The sequence below is a fragment of the Drosophila santomea genome, chromosome 2L (assembly GCF_016746245.2).
Source record: "Drosophila santomea strain STO CAGO 1482 chromosome 2L, Prin_Dsan_1.1, whole genome shotgun sequence".
NCBI lineage: Eukaryota > Metazoa > Arthropoda > Insecta > Diptera > Drosophilidae > Drosophila > Drosophila santomea.
The window spans coordinates 18,884,003-18,899,462 of NC_053016.2; the positions used below are offsets into that span (position 1 = coordinate 18,884,003).

Sequence of the window (15,460 nt, forward strand, 5' to 3'; positions counted from 1 at the left end):
AACGCTAACCTAGAACTAGCTTAGATGCTAACAAATTTTATTTCCGTGCTAATTTCGAGACCTGTGGCTCCATTCACTTTGTTTTACGCTTTTAATTTAGGCTTAACTTTTCTTTATGGCCGCCGACAGTTTTAATCAATGGCCATAAAGAGTATTTTTAAGCCAAATGATGCTAATTTGTGTAATTAAGAGCGCTAATTTTTGTCTACAAAAATTCCAAGCAACAAATGCTGGCTTATTTGAGGTTCCAAAAATACGTGCAACCAATATGAATGAAGTTTTTCCATTCGAGCCACTTTATTGCAGCCAATTGCGCATTGACTTTCATTGTGCAAAATAAATTAATTTCACTGGACCCCGTTATTGATGGCAATTTAAAAACAATTGAGAAATATTTAATATTGCCTTCAATTGAAGAACTGTAAAAGGAAGCACTACAACAGAGAATAATAATAAAGCCGTTCAATTTCCAAAAATTTGGCAAGTCGGCACATGGCTTTGTCAATTAAGATCTTTCTTAGCACGTCGAAGTAGGGATTGAGATGAATGATATCGGTGGATAAAAATTAGTCGCTATTAGAGTATCGCTACTAGGTCTAACTTTTCACTAAAAGTGAAAAGAATATAAGAAGTCGATATACATAATTTATAGCACCACTAGTGCAATAGACTCTTTTGATTTAAATGTGATGGACGATACTTTACTACGAAATGATGAAAGAATGTACGACATTTTTTTTCTTCAATGCTTATGTGGCTATTAACATCAATAAAATGAATTAATATCAATATTAATCAATGTACATTGAAGGTTGAGTTAGTCTGGCAAAGTCCACCCTAACGACAGATCGACGCCATACGCCCACAAAAAAAAGCAGGTGCGCTCTTTAGTATGTGCTCTTTGGGTCAGCGACTAACAACAGCTGTTCTTGTTGATAAATAGAAGAATTTTGTCGCCTTGTTTTGGAGCAACAAATGCAAATCAGCCGAATCGCTTTCGCCTGGAAGGATATACATACATATGTAACGGGAAAGTGAATAGATAAGTTGGCCTGAAGAGTGCGTGCCACGGCAAATTAGCCTTGCCTTTGTTTTACGTGCATTCCACAAAGACGCACACACACACACAAACATACACAGACTGACCCTTACAGTGAGGCACTGGTATTGGTATTTGTTGGTTGAAGAGCGCATTTGGAGCTCTTTGGAGCTCTTTTGGAGCAGAGTGAGAGGCAAAGAGAGAAGACATAACGGGCTAGTGTATTTTAATATTAGCTTTGTGGCGTTCGCTCACCAAATCAGTATTTTTCGTACCATCGGCGTTAAAACACATGTTCAGCGATTTATTGCGGGAGTGTAAACTAATCTGAAAGAGCAAAAACAACAACAACAACAGCAGCATCATAATCGTCGGCAAAGCAACAACAACGCCTCCAGAAAATTTTAACACGTTGACGCTTTTTCTAGTGTTTATCGCGAGCGGAAAAGCTTACTAAGCGCGTAACAAGAACAAGCGAGACCCCGAAATCTTTTTTCATCTCGGTCTTTGCGTCTTTGAGTGTGCGTGCCAAAATTCAAATACGTCATCGACGCGCGCAGCGTTAGAACGAAAGGAAAGAAATAATTGATATACACAAATGACAGCGAAAGATTGAATTCAATTGCAGGAGCAACAAAAAGCCAAACAAATTGAGGAAAAAAGTCCCCCCACCGCACAGTGACTACTTCAATTAATCGACTTGTTATTGTGTAGTAGCGTAGCAGTCCGCTTCTTGCCATTCACCGCGAAACGCAGGCACACAAAAGAACGTGCAAAACAGCTGGGACTCGGACTGAGAGTAACGGAACGTCGAGCAACAAGTGCAGCAGCAGCAGTAGCAGTAGCAACAACAACAACAACAACAACAACAACAACAACAACAACAACAACAACAACAACAACAACAACAACAACAACAACAACAAAAACAACAACGACAACATCAACAACACAAAGCCCTTTCAATTGTGGGAGAGAGAGGAATATGTGTCTGTGTGCACTCCAATAAATACGAAGACAACGGCCACTTTTGTTGTTGCCACAATCAATTAGAGTGATAGCACGCGGCAGAGGAAAAGCAGCGCCGCAGCAGCATCCGCATCAATTTGCTGTCAGCATCTGAATCTTCGGGTCGGCATTATTCCGAAAAGTGTGAGTGTGAGCGTAGTTGCTCCCGTTCCGCCTCCGTAATCGCAAGTGCTTGTTGTTATTGTCGCAGTCGTCTGCGATCTGCGAACCGCGATCTTTGCCTGTGTTTGTAACGGCGACGTCGTCTTGATTGGAACGCTCTGTTTCTTGACTTTTTTCGTACTTTTTTAATTCCGAAACTGGTGTATCTGTAGTTTCCCGCTAACGGCGAAAATTCACACAACTCATTGATATTTTAACCTCGTGTCCGCGTTGGCTGCCGCTCGACCAAGGTTCTGCCACACAAAATGCTTGTCTCTTTGGGCTTTTCGAAGCCTCGCTTCGTCGGATTAAAAGTGCTCCTCTAGCAAGTCCGGCCACATAAACAAGAAAACCCAAAACTTGAAAACATAACCCATTGAATTGGCAGAAAACGTTATCACCACCCACCGAATCGTACCGTTATCGTTATCGCGAAACAGAATCCACAGATAAAAAACGTTCCGTTTCGCTTCGTCGTAAATACAGTGCTAAATCGTGTGAAATAAACTAAAATCGCTGAAAAAACAGCCTAATTTGTCTAATGAAAGCCGAGAGCATTTGTGAATAATTAGCCCCGAAAAAAACCTGTTCGCAGTCACCGCAAAAATTAGGCTCCAATAAAAAGTGACGATCTAAGAAACTGGCATCTCGCCCGCTTGATATATAACACCCCAACACAAACGTACATTTCGCGATAACACCTATACTAAACAAAAAAAAAAGAGAGAAACCAAATCCAGCGAATCAACTTCACAGTAAAGTCGCAAAGTCAGTGCAAGCCAGAGCTAAATCGTCGAGCAAACCTAGTAGTTGTGCGTACATCCAGTCGTTAAATCGCAAAAAGTCTACGGAACCACCCCCACAATCGCAATCATAATCTTGTGCTAATACGATCAGAATAATGTGAGCATTCTGACAGTGTATAACAAAACAAAGTTACATAATCGCCGTGTAAATCCAATTTTTTTGGAAACGAACCCCCACAAGTGCCCAATTGGAATGTCGAATATCTGACAGCGACCAAACAAACAGCGAAATCAGTCGAAGCCAAACTCAAAAGAGAACCAACTGCAGAAGGAAAGCAAGCGCAGCCTGTTATCAGTGAAATATACACACATATATATTCGATTTCAGCGTAAACAACTGCTATATAATGTCCGTCGCCATCTGACAGTGGTCCAAACAACCAGCACAAAGAGCTAGAAGTAGCCGCAACCAGTGATAAGTTTCACCAGAGCGAGTGAGACCTGTACTGTAGAACCAACCCAAGACACTTAAGCTTGCAGCACGGGCAAACCAATTCAGCGATAAATGGAGAAATCTGAAATACGACTGCAACGCATGTCTAATGAATATCAGTCGAAATCGAGCTATATGTATCTCCGGACCAAAATGCTGTTAAAAATCGAGAACACCCTACTTCGAAGCCATCGTCAGCGCGAGACCACCGGTATCAAGAAACTATACAATTCGTTTTTCGTATTGTTTTAATTTGCCCCCCGGCCAGTCCCAAACCCTCTCAAAGGCCCCAAGAACACAAAACGCACAATAGCCACCTTTCCAATTCCACTCAACTGTGAGCCAAGTTAAAAAAAATTTACAAGAAGCAAGTTATACATGTTTTAAATATACATTAAATATATATGAATAAACTAGAGATATTATTTGGTTGTTAGTAGAACTCACGTCAAGTGCATATTGTTAGCCCTCGTATATCCAAAGTGCTGTGCGACGAAAGAACGAACGATTAAGTAAGTGTGTCATATGAGCATTTTGAACAAGCCAAGCCAAAATGTTAGCCTAAGCAAGTAATCAGTAAGTGTCGGTCGATCAATATACGGTTTCTACTTCGAATATTACTATTACCATCAATAACTTTTGTTGCATTTCGCATTGCACTAAAAACTTGAGCAAAATTGCTGGCGAAATTACTCCGGTCGGAAGTAGTGTTTCGTAATACGGGTGACAGCGATCACGGTCCAATATTCAGGATTCGGATATCTAACCACATTAAGCACAGACTAATAGAGACCAAAAAGCGATTCCAACGCCGTTAACTCACGTACCGAATGGCGCTTTCGTTTCTATCCCAAAACTCCGGTCTGTTGGATTTACAAAGCATATTCGATCCACAATATTCTCATCATCAACAACAACATTTGAGCCACCACCCTCAACATCACACTCAACAACATCAAAATCAACAACTACAACTACAAGCGGAGCAGATGCAACAGCATCAGCAACAACGCAACCTTTCAACAAAGTTCGATTTGAATCTGTTCAACGAACTCGACCAAATGGAATTCAACAACTTAAACCGCAGTCAATATCAGAATAATAATAATAATAATAACAATATCAGCAATAATCAAAACTCCAACAACAACAGCACTAACGGTATTAGTGAAAATCTAAATCAGGTAAGATTAAAGGTTAGCATTCCTTAAATTCCCTTGGTATAATTCTGATAGGTTACAATGCATTTTTTGCTTCAATATTTAAAAGGTCTTAGTTATATAGGGTAGGCCAGCCGGTAGACTCGGCATTATAAAGAAAAGCAGTCATACTCGTAAATTGATTTTTTATAAGTCATAATAATTCTATATGATATCGTCATATACGCATTTACTTCTTTATTCTCAATGTAAAGCATTTCTTCACGTTATAGGTAGACCATCGAGGAAACTGAATAATCACCACAGAATCTGAACTAATTATAACTAGCCATATTTATACAACTGTTTTTAAGCTATAGTTTGTTTCTTGAATCGAAACTGTCGCCTTCCAAGCTCCTTACAATTGGGTGATTACATTTTTCCAAGCAAAATCTGTTTGCCTTGAGGCAAATATAAATATATAGTTCAATTGCTAATTATACTATATGGCGGGGTGTATCATATAACGAAATTGTGGTAGACAGATCGAGGGAAAAACAACAGAACAGCGCTTAATAAATAGTTGCAAATGTTAAGTCAACAGTCGGACTCACTCTACCAGTCGATATGTGTTTTATCTTCCTTTATTTTTGGATGTATCTTTAAATAACGCCGCTCGTTCTGGGTCTTCTTTGGCCAGCTCTTCAGACTGAGCCGTTTTCCGTTTGTTTACATACATCGAGCACGCTCGCACTTATCTTTTGAAAGCATAATTGTGTGGAATCAAACCGGGTCCGAGCTCTCATAAGCAAATAAACATGAATCGATGGGTTTTTATGCCCATTCCCTCTCTCAGGTCAGGGAGAAAGAGGGTTGGTAGAGCTCAGGCGAGATTGCTGGCGACCTTATCAGCAAGGTTCGGACCTACTTATAAAGTATTCCAGCTGGACGGTAGAGATAATATTGAGAGGGCATAGCCTCGTTGGCGGCCAGACACGCTTTGCTGCTGGTTCTGTGCTTCTGATTCGGTTCCAAATTGATTAAACCGTCGAAATTACGTTTTCGAACTAAACACCCATACGTTTCGGTTTTTCAGATCCAAAACCGCCACTTCATCAGCGGCTATCACCACCAGCATATCGGATCGGACTATGAGCAAGTGATCAACTTTGTTGACTCGCCGCCAAACTCAGAGGAATCGTGGACAGGTAAGGCTGCCGCAATCAGTGCACCCAGATCAGTCAGCTCACCTCATCTCCATCACCATCACCTTCCACATCTATCGATCTCGTAGAGAGCAGCTCGCTAATCGAACAAATTACGATTGTCGTAGACGGGCAGTCAAAGGACTCGCCGGGACCGCAAATCATCGACGTGCAGACCATTTTCCTGAACAGCGGCTCACGCAAAAGACGAATGGATTGGGACTCTTTGGACATTGGCCAAAGTGAGAACTCACCCACAGCATCGCAGAGCGGCGAGCTGCCCACCAAAGTGGCCCATCAGGAAAAGGACAAGCACAAGCGCGAGAAGCACTCGGGTGAGGATTATATTCATATATCTTTTACCTCTGACCCAATCATTTTTGTGGAAAATTCTTTGTTAAGTCAGTAGAATAGGATAAAAATTACAAAAACAGAATAACCTAATTCAGATAATAATTCGGTATGAATCGGAATTTCCCAAAGCGAAGAATCATTATGCCATGTAATTATTTAACTTCTAAGTCCTTTAACCCAATTACTATTGTAGTGACTTGCTCTTTGACTCCACCTATAGATTGTAGCAATGACAATTAATTTATTCATGCTTTAAAGTCGTATTTAAACGGTTTTTTTGTTGTTTTATAAAGTCCAGAAGCTATGGAATGCTAATTTCAAAGAACAGGTCCGATAATTATGATAAAACTCAAACCCATCGCATCGATTGAACAAACTCAATGTATTTAAAAGTATAGAACAGAAAGATTATACAACAATTTGTCCCATATTCTTGTTGTTCATTGAATTAGCTTGGTGATTTGCATAAAATGTAATCAATGAAAGTAAGCAGCAAGAATGAAAAACGCCTGAAACTGACTTGATACTTCTTCCTGGGATTGCATCTGGAATCCGAGGGCGAGTCAGAAACCCGTGTGTGCAAACTAGAAGCCGTCGTAATTGAGAAACCCGTTTCCGAGTTGCGCCTCTTTGATTATACAGTCCCGTGCAAGTATGAGTATATGGATATTGAGATGCCTAGACAGATGTATTCGATCTAACGACTAATTCGATCGATGGTCTGTAAGACAAACGTGAGACTCTCTGTTGTTGGGTGCTAAGTGGCGTAGTGGCGTATAAACAATGGAAGATGATCGCTAATTAATCTGTATCTATCAGGCACAGAAGTTATACGACTTGTGCGTGAGATCGCAATTAAATTTTAAGCTCAACAAAGGGCTAAGCTTGTGGTGCTTGGAGATGTTGGGCAAACTTGGTGCAGGAGAAGTTGCACTTCGAAAGATCAGGTCTTTAAATAGTTTCATAAACTCATTAACATGCGACGGCTTTCAATATCGGAGTTAGGCAGCCGAATTACAATTCACAGACTGCGATGGTTAAAACCCGCCGTAAAACAGTAATTAACTTAGCACCTCGGCTTGTGTTAATCAATAGAGCTTTAAAAAAGTAAAATCTTCCCTCAGTAATATTCCAATGGCCCGAACAAGCCCCCAACCGAAACCCTTTAAACTTTGTAGATATGTCCTCGAGATTGCTCCAAAATCACGCAGGGTCCCTGTACTAATTACACCGAAGCGAGTGACTGGCACTGGCACACTGGAACACTTCGAAACAAACAGATTTAGGTAGAAGCACTTGTCTGGGGGCACCCGACCATATAATTTGGACGCCAATCTAGAGCTCGGCCCTGTCTTTTAGATGGCTTATCATTCGGCAGGCGGCACTCGGAGTAGATAAGACTAAATGCTAGCGTACAACAATCCGCTATTAGGCAAACCTCCACGATTGTGGAAAAACTGAGATCATTTAAACTATTCGGAATTTCACGGCTATGGAGGAGAACTGAGATCACTCGACCGGGCTAATGGCTTCAGCTTTAGTCCTGCCTTTTTCCCGCACTCGATTTTTACATAAGAGAAGGCTTTAAGCCCATTTCCTCTTGCCATTTGTTAAGGGAACTATTCGGAGCATCCATTCTATTCGGTTCACCGAATATATATGTCCTATATGTCCGCACTTACAGATACGGTGTGTCAAACAATTGGCTGTGGCACTATCGGCAATGTGAAACGAGAGAGCAGCGCAACGATGTGCGTCATTCGGTCTTGGATAACTCGGAATCAATTGTGATCGAGATATGAATTGTCCGATGAAATTGTCCACACAGCTACAATTCCTATCTGTAGACGGATTAAGTCAATTAACGAGGCATTACAAACTTTTATTTGGTAAATTACTTTGTTTTTGGACTCGGCACTACAGTATAGACAATATATGGAGATGCATACATATATTCGGTTGGTGGCAGAACACATAAGGTAAAGGGCTATATTTTCTGTTTTTTGTTTTCTTAGTCGATATCTATGCACATAATGTTGAGCTCGGAAATATTATTTTTGTTTTTATTTAAACATTTTAGTATAGTGTTGTATTTCAAAACAAGAGAGAACGCTATAGTCGAGTTCCCCGACTATCTGATACCCGTTACTCAGCTAGTGGAAGGGAGAAGGAGAGTCTTAAACACAATTTTTGGCGGTTTGTAGGCGTTATAGTGGGCGTGGCAGAAAGTTTTTTGGCAAATCGATAGAAATTTACAAGACCAATATAAAAATGAAAAAATATCAAAACATTTTTCAAAAGTGTGGGCGTAGCAGCTTTGGGCGGTTTGAGGGCGTTAGAGTGGGCGTGGCAAAAAGTTTTTTGGTAAATCGATAGAAAATTACAAGACTAATACAAAAATGAAAAAATTTCAAAATATTTTTCAAAAGTGTGGGCGTGGCAGTTTTGGGCGGTTTGTGGGCGTTAGAGTGGTCGTGGCAACATGAATCGACAAACTTGCGCTGCTTCTATGTCTCTGGAGTCTGTATGCTTAATCCCAACTTTCTAGCTTTTGTAGTTCCTGAGATCTCGACGTTCATACGGACGGACAGACGGACGGACGGACGGACAGACGGACATGGCCAGATCGACTCGGCTATTGATCCTGATCAAAAATATATATACTTTATATGGTCGGAAACGCTTCCTTCTGCCTGTTACATACTTTTCAACGAATCTAGTATACCCTTTTACTCTACGAGTAACGGGTATAATTAGACTTTAGTGCATTATATTGGGAACCCGTGCCCAAAATAGCATTAGTTTATGCTGTATAAAATTATACTTACGTCAATTAATTATAAATTAACCCTACAAGTGCCGCATTCTATAAATTCATGACAGCATTTATTTTGGCTAAGGTACAAGTTTGACGTCAACGGTTTGAGGTCGGCTATAGTTTTTAAGAGCGTCAATGAAAGCTCTGTGATAACGTCTAGAATCTAAAAGATATCGCAAACGTGACAGATACGGGTTGAAATATAGTGTTTGGTATTCTTCGAATTTACAGGTCGCAGCAGCTGGAGCGATGATATCGGCTTCGATCTAAACGCCGAGTTTAACAGCAACTCGTACTTGAACAAGTAAGCTAATCCCCCCATCCTCCAACGGAACAATATCCAATTTGAGCTAATTTACGTTTTCCCACCGCGATCAGTGAGAGCTTCCTGTCGTTCTCCCCTACGCTGACCACCCTGAAGCAGGAGCCACAGACGGAGCAGATCAAGCCGAGCCCCAAGGCATCCCTGGACAATGCCGCAGCATCGCCCTCCATCGCCATTGCCAAGTTGGATGAGGTCCAGAACTCTCCGCCGCAGGCTATTCCTGGCCAGGACTCGGCTAACGGACCTGGATCGGCCGGCAACGGCAAACATGACGTAAACTCCGGACTCGCCTGCGGGTGTGGCTCTCCACAGGGTTCACCAATAGCCAACGCGGAGTATGAGTTGAATGAAAAGGGAAAGCCCCAGCAACTTAGCGTTTTGGATCCAGCAAAAATCGAGATCGGTTCGGCCAACGGAGCTCCCCATGCTGATGATCACAAGTAAGTATTATAAAGTATTTAGTATAGTTTATACTGCATTGCGTGTACTCTCTTTTCTACAAACCAATAGTTTTAAATGAATTTAGATTATATGAAAATGAACTACAGATTTGACAATCTCAAAAGAGTTGAAATAACTTTAGATCGTTATAATAACATCCTTGCCTTTCCAGATTTCAGTACATTCTAGCAGCAGCCACTTCGATTGCAACCAAGAACAATGAGGAGACTTTGACGTACCTCAACCAAGGCCAAAGCTACGAAATAAAGCTGAAGAAGATCGGAGACCTGTCCCTCTATAGGGATAAAATACTGAAGGTGAGTCCAAAGTCTCTGTCCGCAGCCTCCAATTGAGGCGGAGAGTCATGTGATGCGGTGAATTATTTGACTGTCGAGTGAGCGACTTGGTCATCGCGTCTGAGTGACCGCTTGTCTGTATATGGGGGGCTCAATTGATTTTAATAAGCCTCAATTAAGCCTTGCGACTTGAGGGATGCGGAGGCATTACCAGTCCATGTACATGTGAAATCTGCGTGTGCGAAAAAACTTTCCAAATGACTTCACTTCTTGCCACTTCTCACAAAACCGTTTCCCTCCCATTCCCTTTTGCAGAGCGTGATCAAGATCTGCTTCCACGAACGCCGCCTGCAGTTCATGGAGCGCGAGCAGATGCAGCAATGGCAGCAATCCCGCCCAGGCGAACGCATCATTGAGGTGGACGTACCGCTCTCGTACGGCCTCTGCCACGTGTCGCAGCCACTGAGCTCCGGCTCACTGAACACTGTCGAGATCTTCTGGGACCCACTGAAGGAGGTCGGCGTCTACATCAAGGTCAACTGCATTTCAACCGAATTTACCCCAAAGAAACACGGCGGCGAAAAGGGTGTGCCCTTCCGACTGCAAATTGAAACCTATATAGAAAACACAAACAGTGCCACCACCAGCGGCTCGGGCAGCAACAACAGCGCCAGCGGCAGCGGAAGCGGAAACAGTGGCTCCACTGCCTCAGCATCACCGGAACGGACTGCCAGTGGCAGCAATGGCAAACAAGCGGTCCACGCAGCTGCCTGCCAGATCAAGGTGAGTTAGGACAACTGCACCTAACGTATTCTTGGTTAGACACGTTTATTGTGCGCTTAACGGAGAGAGTCTCCTATATTGTCGTTCATATGATGCAGGATTCCATTTAAAAGATAGTAAAAGATTGTATTGCTTTTCGTCGTCAGTAAGCTAGATCTTAAATAGTATTAATTTAATTCTTACACAAATACACAGAGATTCAGCGGAATTAGATAGCTGTATGTATGTTGTCCGTTGACATCATCTTTATAGAAAACGACCTATTTATACCCGTTACTCGTAGAGTAACTCCAGGGACATAGACGCAGCGCAAGTTTGTCGAATCATGCTGCCACGCCCACTCTAACGCCCACAAACCGCCAAAAACAGTGTTGAAGACTCTCCTTCGCACTTTCACCAGCTGAGTAACGGGTATCAGATAGTCGGGAAACTCGACTATAGCGTTCTCTCCTGTTTATTTTTAAGTTATGGCCACTTCTGTCCAAAAATACCCAACGGAATTTTACGGGAGAGAACGTAATCAAAAGCTACTCTGCTTTTCCAAAGAACAACCATAAAAAGTGTTTAATTTGTTTGTGCCAATAAAATTATCTACACATGTATTCATATCTGGGACTTACTGCTATCCTAAAAAAACAAGAAACAAAAAGATTTTTAAGGGATAATCATTATATAAAGGTTTTGAGTTTAATTGCCTGTAAAACTAGCATAGGGCAAATATATTCGATAATTGCCCTTTTCATAATAAACTTATCATATTCCGTGCAATCCGCTTAGAAAACGTATATTAAACGAATGTTCTTACAGGTTTTCAAGCTAAAGGGAGCTGACCGCAAACATAAACAGGATCGGGAGAAGATCCAGAAGCGGCCTCAATCGGAGCAGGAGAAGTTCCAGCCCAGCTATGAGTGTACCATCATGAACGACATATCCCTGGATCTGGTGATGTCCGCCACCACTACTGGCTGCTACAGCCCCGAATAGTAAGTATTTCGATTCTTCAGATAATAAGAGAGATATAGAATCGTAGTGGGGCCGGAAAAATTCCCCCAGTTGTCATAGCTTCTGCTCCAGAATTGGTTAACGATTTTTATTGCGCTACGCTGTCCCACAATCTTCCAATTGAGCCCGCAAATTTTTCCACAACTCTTGTTTATGTGACAGCTACAGACCGAGCTTTTTGATTTACGAACCAAGCGACTGCCGTACCATCCATTTACATAACGTCCAGTTAAGATCAAGTGCATTTTACGTATTACGTAAATACTTGTTCTTTATCTGACCGTACAGTACGGTTCAGAGCCCTTAGGTAGGGTCTTAGCCATGTTTAGTTTCAATACATTGTTATCCATGCAGTTCTCATGATAAGGTCAGACTATTGATTTAGATTTCGGTTGATTTGAGTGCTGTAAGAACGCTTTTACATTATATTTAAACTGCTACTTTTTGAATATAAAGATCAAAAGCATTATGTTTTTTTGGGAATCCAAAACATAAACAAACAAACCAAGCGATTACACGTTGCTTTTGTGGTTCTATTAAATATGTATTTTATTTAGAATCAAATGTGAAGTGGAAAACGCTAGGTACAGATATTTCGGTGGAAATTTTCCATAACGAGACCAAATGAAAATCATTCAGTTTGTCATTTGCATGATCACAATATCATAAAGATCAATCGAATTGAGAGCAGATACGTGCTTTATACAAAGAGAGAACACCTCGATCGGTGAGAGATCCGGAGAAATGGGAAGAAAGAGATATGGATCCCGAGAGGTTTACAGAGAAAATTCGAAGGATAGTGGGGCTAAGAGATAAGTTAAGAGCACTGTGCTCCGTGGTCTTTGTTGTTATTGCCTCTGCTCCAAGCTATTTTTAGTATAAAGTTGCTTTTAACCGGTTTTTGGTTTTGGTCTCTGTTCAATGATTTCGTTTGTTTGCATTCCGAGCACTATAGATAATGATGGCGAATGATATGCAGGTTGTATAAGGTCTTGTATTGTTGGGATAGATTTTATCGATCAGTTGCAGAAAAGCCTATGGATAGGTATTATCCACTCAAAAACCGGAAATGATGGGGGGGCGAAAGACGCAAATCTGGATAACTTCCCCGGTGGTTAGGCAGCCATATAAAATAGATTCCAAACGGGTTTGCCTGACCAATCAGCCGCAACTGGGCGTATCGGGTGCCTCCTAAGCAAGGCAACTTGCTCGACGATGGGAAAATCGAATTGTGATTTCTGCGCTGGCGTTCCCCGCATTCGCGAACATGCGCTTGCATCTGAAGGATCGTCGCTCCTGCCCACCTCAGATACGGAACGAGCTCTATTGGATTTGTAGGATTTGCAGGAACGCTGGATATCAGGCTTGTACTAATCACTTTCTGTGTCCTATTCCTTGCAGTATGAAACTTTGGCCGAACTCGCCCGTGCATATACCCAAGTACGATGGAATACTTCCGTTTGCGCCAAGTGCAGCTTCGCCGGCTACCAGCAGCAGCCCCATAGCCATCAACTCGGTGACATCGACCAACTCGCCCACCCTCAAGCTGATGGACACCACAAACATGGTCTCACCGCAGCATGTGCCCGCTGACATAGACGATTATGTAGGTGTCATTGCCCACTGCTCTCTAAGCACACTTACTAACTAAACGACCCTTTATTGTCCATATCAGAGCCAGAACATAATGCCGGAATCGACGCCCTCACAAGTGACGCAGTGGCTGACCAATCATCGCCTCACGTCCTATCTCTCAACGTTCGCACAGTTCTCGGGAGCGGATATCATGCGGTATGTGATCTGGATCGCTTGGGAACCTTAGTTGTGCAATCGAACCGAATGTTTTACAATTATAGCTTCAAAGATAATATAGATAGGCTTAGAACTAGTATTAAGTGATACTAAGAACCCGAGTAGTTTTAATCGATGAAATTTTAGGATAGGTATAATTAAAAACGTCGGTCGATTGCAACTCACTTACTCTACTTAGGGGTTTTAGCTTTCATTCAATTCGTCAGAAAGCTCCTCTTTTTCTGCTTAGCTGCGAGTCTTGGTTGCTTTTGATTATCATTTCATACGATCAAGCAATAAACAATATTACGTTTTAATCAGTTTGTTGAGCAATCTTGTTGACTGACATCTAACAAACTTACATAAAACAACTAAGGGACATGATGATTCCCCATCCAATCGATTACGACCAAGAAAACCGTAAAGTTTTTGCATAAAAAGTTAAATGCCTTGATTAGATAGCTTGCGTACTCAGTGAGATACTTGACTAGTTAAAAGTTATTACTCTCTAATCGGATTTATGGGTTTATGTATGTAATAGTTCTACCTTTATCTCATGCCACATCGCACATTTCAAATATTTTTGTTCTTGTGACTTATTTATATTTTGGAATTATTTTTAGCATGTCCAAGGAGGATTTGATTCAAATTTGCGGCCTGGCCGATGGCATTCGCATGTTCAACATTTTGCGCGCCAAGTGAGTGTTACAATTTTGCAAAAATCAAATAGTTCTTCTAATTGTGAACCTTCCACCAGGACTATTGCTCCCAGGCTAACGTTGTACGCCAGCTTGGATGGCTGCAGCTACAATGCCATCTACCTGTTGTCGAACACGGCCAAGGAGCTGCAGCAGAAGCTGTTCAAAATGCCTGGCTTCTACGAGTTCATGGCTAAGGCCAGTGCACAGGAGAACGGAGCCGGTGGTGCAGCCACTGCAGCTGCTGCAGCCCTCTTCAACAATTGGGGGATGCACTCCAAGTACTCGGGCAGCGGCTCCAATATCTTCAACGACGCCAACAAGAGCTGCGTGTACATATCGGGGCCATCTGGCATACTTGTGACCGTCACCGATGAGGTGCTGAACAACGAGATCAAGGATGGCAGCCTCTACGCAATGGAGGTGCAGGCCGGCAAGGTGATCCTTAAGCTGATCAACAAGCAGGACAACAACTAAGCTATGTTTTGGCAACGCAGATGCCCTGTAGTAGTCACCATCCGAGCAATCAAGTATAGTTTATAGCATTTACACGCAGAAAGATGGCACATTGAAACCGCTTTTTATGTAGGTTTTAATTTGTATGAGATTTCGCGCAGCAATTTTGAACAAGTAAAAAGCAAGCAGCCCCTAACCCTGTACCCTAATATCTTTGTTAAAGAACTAGTGCAAAATATTTAAGTTTCGTTTTCAGTCCTCACTTTAAGTTTTGTTTATTTTATATGTATTTTATACCACCTACGATATTCAACTACATATGCACATTTAATTCTCCGATGCGATTGCATTTCGATTCGTTCTTTTCCTACTTTTAATTTCTTTTATCGCTATGGCGTATGCTTATCACTTAAATAACTATTTGTTTGTAGAACCACACCAATATCAAATGTTTGAAGTAGAAAGAAAAAACCCAAAAAAAAAAACAATAAATTTAAAATATTGATTATTACCTTGAAGTACAGTACCACGAATACAAGAATTGATCAATTGTTTCGAAGCAGAGTTCAACTAGCAACCAAACAACAACTTTTGTATGTGATAGAAGCAATAAAGTGTTATCCACAAGTGGACTGTCAAAAAAGTGTGTACTAATTACGTTTACGAATGATGGGGGGAGCTCATTTTCAGTGTTCCATTGAACT

General features: G+C 41.6%; 2 protein-coding genes across 3 annotated transcripts; both read left to right on the forward strand.

Annotated features, from left to right (window-relative positions):
* Positions 1-1,295: 1,295 nt before the first annotated feature.
* On the forward strand, positions 1,296-3,746 carry LOC120445194. The gene has a single exon (XM_039625460.2). The coding sequence runs from the start codon at positions 3,521-3,523 to the stop codon at positions 3,698-3,700; it is 180 nt and encodes a 59-aa protein (XP_039481394.1). The 5' UTR covers positions 1,296-3,520; the 3' UTR covers positions 3,701-3,746.
* On the forward strand, positions 3,726-15,399 carry LOC120445075 (upstream-binding protein 1). Of its 2 annotated transcripts, none has more exons than XM_039625243.2 (12): positions 3,726-4,632; positions 5,684-5,795; positions 5,882-6,127; positions 9,196-9,268; positions 9,343-9,729; positions 9,903-10,047; positions 10,342-10,809; positions 11,617-11,792; positions 13,213-13,417; positions 13,487-13,602; positions 14,226-14,300; positions 14,360-15,399. In XM_039625243.2, the coding sequence occupies exons 1-12, from the start codon at positions 4,279-4,281 to the stop codon at positions 14,775-14,777; spliced, it is 2,775 nt and encodes a 924-aa protein (XP_039481177.1). In that variant the 5' UTR covers positions 3,726-4,278; the 3' UTR covers positions 14,778-15,399. The 2 variants fall into 2 exon arrangements, with proteins under 2 accessions (XP_039481177.1, XP_039481259.1); XM_039625325.2 differs by having other exon boundaries at positions 3,727-4,632; positions 5,921-6,127.
* Positions 15,400-15,460: the final 61 nt, after the last annotated feature.

Bases quoted from the DNA above. Each gene is read 5' to 3' on its own strand.
- LOC120445194 (XM_039625460.2), top strand. From the start codon at position 3,521: ATGGAGAAATCTGAAATACGACTGCAACGCATGTCTAATGAATATCAG.
- LOC120445075 (XM_039625243.2), top strand. From the start codon at position 4,279: ATGGCGCTTTCGTTTCTATCCCAAAACTCCGGTCTGTTGGATTTACAA. The intron at 9,269-9,342 runs GTAAGCTAATCC...CACCGCGATCAG, and splicing joins AGCAACTCGTACTTGAACAA to TGAGAGCTTCCTGTCGTTCT. The intron at 14,301-14,359 runs GTGAGTGTTACA...ACCTTCCACCAG, and splicing joins TTCAACATTTTGCGCGCCAA to GACTATTGCTCCCAGGCTAA.